Source organism: Mizuhopecten yessoensis, unplaced genomic scaffold, assembly GCF_002113885.1.
Source record: "Mizuhopecten yessoensis strain PY_sf001 unplaced genomic scaffold, ASM211388v2 scaffold11171, whole genome shotgun sequence".
NCBI classification, from domain to species: Eukaryota; Metazoa; Mollusca; class Bivalvia; order Pectinida; family Pectinidae; genus Mizuhopecten; species Mizuhopecten yessoensis.
The window spans coordinates 57,931-65,309 of NW_018408915.1; the positions used below are offsets into that span (position 1 = coordinate 57,931).

At 36.5% G+C, this 7,379-nt stretch overlaps 1 protein-coding gene across 1 annotated transcript; it reads left to right on the plus strand.

The window, feature by feature from the left end:
- The first annotated feature begins 2,385 nt into the window (after positions 1 to 2,385).
- LOC110467370 lies at positions 2,386 to 6,644 on the plus strand. The gene is made up of 4 exons (XM_021524484.1): positions 2,386 to 2,682; positions 4,209 to 4,262; positions 4,593 to 4,706; positions 5,547 to 6,644. The coding sequence occupies exons 1-4, from the start codon at positions 2,457 to 2,459 to the stop codon at positions 5,615 to 5,617; spliced, it is 465 nt and encodes a 154-aa protein (XP_021380159.1). The 5' UTR covers positions 2,386 to 2,456; the 3' UTR covers positions 5,618 to 6,644.
- The last annotated feature ends 735 nt before the right edge of the window (positions 6,645 to 7,379 follow it).

A 7,379-nucleotide genomic window follows, 5' to 3' on the forward strand; every position in this document is an offset into this window, starting at 1 on the left:
CGTAAACAGCCCAGATAAAAGTGTAATGTTCCAATTTACGACACCTAATCACACATTGTCACTCTGCAAATATGATTTAGGCTGATGTCATTATGAAAAATAAAACAGGCATTTATTAAAATTTCATAAGGTATGTATATAGCCCAGGTAAAAGTGTAATGTACCAGGTTACAAGAGGCAACTGATCACACCTTGACACTCTGCAAATATGATATAGTCATGCCAGCTGATGTCATTATGAAAATGTTATCATGTATGTAAGAAGCATAGGTCAAAGTGCTATGTATCTTGATGCGAGGTTATCCTATGGTCCTTCGATACTACACATGAATATGAACTCGTTAATTGGTGAAGATGTAGTGATCGTTTCATGCTTGATGGGAGCAGCCGGAAGTCCAGTCAGGACAGGACCCATTAATTTGGCCAATTACTGTCTGTTATTAGAATATCACGCCAGAATCCCTCATATTTTGATGCAGAAACATTTTCGTAGCTCAAAGTTCTTCAATTGTATATAAAAAATAGTTATAAAGAATTTTAACTTTTAAACTCTTAATTCAATGAGAATGTAGTTTTACTGGTGGAACTATTAAACTGTTTACCGTTGAACACCTGAGCCTGAGTCACAGTTAAATCAAGGGTATATATGCAAAGTCAAAGTACAAAATTATCATAGTTTTCGATAATTTTCGAAAACTGAAACTGAAACTTATAAGGTATTGATATAGTAATAATATATCTTCTGGTGTCGCTAACTAAAGTGAACATTTTAAAAGGTTTTATCTGTAGTCGCGTAGTTGCTTAACTGTGTGAGCCTTAAGACGGGATAAATCCTTAGTAGTGGACAAAACACAAAGGACATGTATTGCATATGGAGCCGAATCCCCCTGAATTAGGGCGAGGACCTCACCTGTTTCCGTGTTAGGTAAAGATTCAATGTATAGGGATGAAGTTCTCTGATTTCATGTTATGATCTAGGCGATAAGTACCGGAGGTGAAATAGGCCCGAGGGATAATCCTAGTAACATGAGTACATTCGTTTCTTCATTCCCAGCCACTGTATATATGGTAATAAGTTATGGATCTCAATTGTTTCCATAGTATGATCGAGGGAGTAAATGCCCTTGGCGGGGCATGACCCCGGACCAACCCCGACAGCATGTTTGTAGACATTTTCTGCGGGTTGGTTAATATTGATAGTAGAAAGATTCGTGTGACACAACCATGTGAGACGTGTCAATGGCTAGTTTAGTATGTACTTTGTCTTTTCAAGACCAGTAAGTCCATGGTACAAGGCAATACCCCAGTATATAAAGGGGTGAAAATATGCAATATCGCCCTCTCATGAATGTGATTTTTATTTTATTATACCGAGTGTCATGTTAAGGTGTTTCACCACTTCACTATTTTTAAAGGAAACGTTTCAGAAAAGTTTTCACTGGGATGAACCAGGGGCGCATACATTCGGCGCATGTAACAATTTTTGGAATAACACCCTGGCACTGGGACGAACCGTGCACGCATACGTTTGGCGCATGTGATATTTTTTGGAATAACACCCTGTCTTCTTTATCTTTGTAAAACGAGCAAGTAACATTGAAAATGTTTACATCTTTCTTAACCAATCAGATTACGATATTTTAACAGAAGGTATAATAATGCCAATTATGTATGCATTGATAAGGTAATCTCTATATTCGCCTTACATGTGTACGTGGTTATCATGGTGATGATCTGTCTTTATTTATATAAATATGGTCAGCTTGCCCTAGTGATATTTCAAACCAAATATGGTCACAATTTGTACGTTTATTTAAGAGAAATAGGATTTCGAAGCAAAATGCACAAGAAATCTCCTTTAAGGCCCTGTCCCTTTGACTCCAGGAAATGCACAAACTTCTTTACAGCCACATACTATCAACTTGCCCAAGTAGTCCTTCCTAACAAATCTTGCAACAGTCAGGGTAGTTCTTTATTAACGGTCGAACTGCTATACATTCGGATTTCCTTATGCTAAGTCATGTGGCCTCTCGGGTCTGGGGGCACACCATCTATTCATACAAAATTGACTCCACTGGACCCAAATTCCATATCTGCCCAGTAAAAGCCATACTAGTGTTTTCCTTCCCTGTTAACATATTTCAGAAAAATTATGCCTCAATTACAATAAATTTGAAACTTTAAATGTCGCCTAAAAATATTTATATCGTGTATTATCTATGATACAAATGTTATGATATGACCATGCCAATACTTGACCCCGTACCTCAACACCCTCGACCAATACAGCTCGGGTGATGATAAAAGTAAACCTGATAACAATATGGTATTGCATAAGTTTTAGAAATAACTTTGATTTTCATTTGTGTGTTTATAAAACTATCTTCCCTATACTAAATGCGCCAGTGTCGCACCAGAAGCTGTTCGATACAAACGACTTAAATACGGTCAAAAAGATGAAACTTGTATTCTTAATTTGTGCTTTCGCCAGTCACGCCTGGACAGGATCCTTGAGAGTAACAGAAAACCGTTTCACTTGGAGGTGTGGCATAGACATTTGTACAAAAGGGGTTCATTATTGTGATGATATCTCCGAGCCCGCAGTCTGTGAGAGGTGTAACGAAGATGTTTGTAACAGACAGGTCCCACCAAGCCAGTGTTTACAGACATGTCATCCAATAGGTTAGTATTTGGTGAAATGATGATACTATTACGGGTGGGGCTGGAAATTGGGGTTTCCAATCATTGTGTGGGGTGGGGTTCTCATCATTGTGTGTGCGTGTGGGAGGGGGCGAAGAGATGGGCGGAAGAAAGGGGCAAGGGGTGTCTCTTCATTGTGTGTAGGGGTGTAGGGTTTTTTCCCCATCATTGTTTGTGTGCGTATGTTGGAAGGGGATGGGGTGGTGGTGTTCCAATCATCGTGTGGGAGTGGGTTCCCATCATTGTGTGTAGGGGTGTAGGGGGAATATTCCCATCATTGTTTGTGTGCGTGTGTTGGAGGAGGATTGGGTGGTGGTGTTCCAATCATCGTGTGGGAGTGGGGTTCCCATCATTGTGCGATTGTGGGGACGAGGAGAGTTTTAACATTGTGTGTGTAGGGTGTATGTAGCGGGGAGATTCCCAACATTGTGTGTGTGTAAGAAAGGGGAGGGAGATTCTCGTCAGATTCATTGTGTATGTGTGGGGTTAGCGTCCCACCAATTGCATGATGTTTTTCCACGATACTGAGTTTGTGGCTAACATTACAGCAATCTGAAACAGGGTTTCATATTCTAATAATTTTTCACAGCCACTGTGGATATGACCACATCGACTTTTGTTTTTTTTCGTTTTCAGCATTGTTGCATCCTGATTCACATTAGTTTGAAATATTTGATACTATTCACATCACTTTCAGTAGTCATGGATAATTAATCCTCTTATTTGTTTTAAGAGACAGTCATACAATAGATATGTCATAACAATCTGATAAAATTTTAGATAGTTCACAACAGTGACGTAGGCCTAAGAGGCCCAGTTGTGAGTAACACATACATTGTATGACACTTCGGGTCGGTATATGTGTTATCGTTTATTTGATAATAAATGTTCAAGATTGTGTTTCACCTCAGGAACTCGTACAGATAGGACTCTATGCTATTGTATTTTTACCCTAATGATCACGCCACAGGTACTAGACTCGTCTGTCAGTACACCTATTATAGTATAAGTTTATTGACAGACGAGGCTAGCACCTGTGATCAAGCCAGGTTTGTTTACCCTTGCATCCGAACTCTTTTTTCTCCGAAAATTTATTACTTGTTTTCACTGATCAAATTGTTGAATTCAAACAATAATTGATTCCAAACATTTAAGCACTAATTTACGCTGTAGTATGGTGACGTCATTTTTTCTCTTTCCCCGGACAGATTTATCTTTACTTTTACCGGTATGAGATTTCCCTGTTTCACTCTAAGGTTGAGACAAGCTATACGTTCTCTTTGCACGTTCTCCACAATAAACCTGACGTCACCGATGTGACCCGGAAGAATAACTACTTTTATGAGGTCACAAACATTATGTACACACAAGCTCGTCTGCTAATCTTGTCGTGTTTACATTTGACATCAAGAAGACGGGGTTGATTTTAAAATGTTTAAAAATATTATATGTGAACCGTCTGACGCATACATATAATATTAATAAGTGCTGGTGTTTATACATTTCAGAAATAGTATCACCAACTAGATCTAGATCTACTCCCGCTGAACAGCCAACACCAGGTATTCCATTTTTCGGACCAATGCAGCAACTCTTCGTTTTAAATTGAACTCGGTGATACTAAATATACTCTTTTCGGTTAAACTAGTTTAAAAACGAAATTCGTATCTGTATCTGTCGTATGACGCACGGCCCCAAAGCATATAAAAATAACTTATCAAGAACATTTACAAGATTATCCCGTCCCAAAATTAAAATGTTTAGAATAAAAATATTCTTTTATCATTTATACTAAGAACATTTTTGATTGATTTTTTTTTCAACTTTATGCCTATTGGTCTCAATTTTTTGTTTTTACATTTTATGTACAAGAATGTGTTTTGTATGCGCAGGTTCATGGGCGATTCCAGTTTCGGTCACTCTCGGTGTACTAATCCTTGTGCTGTCAATTTCACTCACTATCGTCACTGTGCTTTGTTGTCGTCAACGAAAAAACCCACCCACAGGTAATTAAAGATATGTTAGTAAAAAAATCTTGGTTTTTTGAAAAAAAAAAAAAAAACAATTTGAAATATATCATGTCGCTGAAAAGAAATGGGATTCGGCTTAAACCTTAAAATAAAAGCCTTTTCGCCTACAATTTATACGTAATGGTAAAAGGTTCAAACATACGGTATATATGCTGATAAGTTTAGTGGGGCGGATTGGTTGAGAGATTGTAAGATTATGAGGGAGTTGGGAGAGCGATAAGATAAATCAAAGACAGAAGATAAAGACATAAGATAAAGACATAAGATAAAGATTTAGGATGAGAAGAGTAACCCAGTTTTAACAATTTCTATCTGTACCCTCGACAAAAATCATCTGAGCATGTTATAAATCAGTTTTCGATTGTCACCTTACTGTTTTTTGTTATAACTACCAATGGTACATCGATACCCAGAGGGAATAAATCATGTTTATATTACATTTTTATCAGTAAAATATAAGGTTTTACATTGAAACATAAAGTGATTTTAAATTTCTTTACACCTTGACTAATCACACTTGATGTTATTTTCACAATTCTTCAACCAGGGGACAGGGATAAGTGTGAAAAATAACAATGGGTATTTATCATTTGTGACGTCAGAGACGACCTTGTGAAAAATTTAAAATAGTCACCTCACTCGTGAACTATAACTGTTCTTCATTAAGAAACCGAGAATTTCGCCCTCTCTATATATACATTAATTTGATAAATACAGGATTATCAAATATGGTAAATACTTCTACGATTTAGTCGAAAAGCGTTCATCAATTTAGACAGTTTTAAAAATAGAACTTATGCTTTTGTTTATTTTTAGCTGCGGTGCAACCTTCAACGCCACCCGAGAACGATACATCTCGGCGTGTTTATAATGATACCTCCTTGTAGAACTTCATGAACTGCGATCTTGCATGACGCATTTTGTTTACAAATTCAAAAGCACGCAAAATATAAAGCTTATGTCCGTGTAGTTAATTAGTATATGAGTACACATATGTGTATTCATCAATTATGGACTTTTGTCGAGGTCACTGCGTTGTTATATGAACCTGATAGAGTGATATCAACCGAGGACGAAGCCCGAGATCGATATTACTCAGGTTCATGTAAAGACGTATCGATCAAGACAAAAGTCCTTATTTTTTTATGTTACATATCATGTCTCCAATAATGATAATCAAGGGGTGGTTTCTGACGAAATATCCGGATTTAAAGTTAGAAACATGGTTATTCAGGAAGATTCAGTGGAAAACGAAAGACATGCATGAAATATAGTTAATCCGGTTAAATCGCGAACACTTTTGGCACCATGCTTTAAGTTGTCAGTTTTCTATAGTTTCTCTGTTTTTATTCGTCTTAGTACCTAAGGAGTTATTTCGTCGTTTACCAAAGACAAAACCCATAAAATAATTCCCAATTTCTATTTTTATTTTTTCATTTCCATTTCAAAATTAGTAGACGTTGGAGACAGGCTTGGACGAAAGCACAATTTAGTTGTTTTTATTGCTTTGCCGAAGCAACAGATAACTGAGTCATTTTTTCGCAATATCGCAGTAGAATACGAGAAAGGCTAAGATCTGAATTGGAAGCCATAACATCTTCTGTTTGTAACTCTCTTTTGATTTATTTTAAGATAAAACCATGATGAAACGAAACCGAAACAAAACTGAACGAGATGAAATACATCATCTGCTCATTTCGCGTCGGTTCGTTTTGTTCTGTTTCGTAAACACATTTGTCTTTCTGAATTTTAATTTCTTTACTCTTTGTTCTTTGTTTTAATTGTTTTTTTTATACAACTTATTATATTACTCTCTAATTTTTCCAATATTTGTGATAAGATGTAAATATTGCCGGGATGACACTGCGTTCATCATGTTGATATGCATTTGCCCATGCATCTAGTCATTATTTTTGGCAAATAAATATGTTTAAAATAAACTTCAGTTTCTTTTCCTTGTTCAATAATATACAACTAAGGTTTCTTCAAGAAAAAGTGGTATCCAGCGTTACCATTGTGACGTCACAACAATGATAATGTCAACAGTCGGGCCGTGTTACTCGTTGTATGTGTGACATTACCACGCAATATTTACCATAGAATGGCATTGCCACTATATAACCCTACGAAATTCAGTTGGCATTCATATAGGCTATGAATGCCATGGACCGATTGTTGACGTCATCATTATTATGACGTCATAATTGTTTCGTTGCATACTCCCTGGGCGATGGCTGTTCTATTCATTGAACAAGCGTACACGTTACATACGTTATTTGAACTAAATGCTGAATAATAATAATGGTAATCGAATTTTTTATGAGATGAACAAATTCCAAAAATGATAAAAATAAGTATTGAACTGCTTTCAATTGTCATTCATAGGCAATATGAATTCCAACTGGACAAAGGAAAATCAAACATAACTAACTATATTCCAGTGGACAATGTGAACGTCGACAAAATTCCGTGAATTTCGTTAGTGCTTCATTCATTTTTGAATTTGTATGTTTCCACGGGGTTTGCACTCATTTCAAGTTGGCTTTTTATTCCATCTGAAAGAAGTAAAATTACTATATCACCATTTTTCAAATATATTGATATCATAGAAACGCTTGTCAATTGGCACAGTAGATAACGCATGCACTC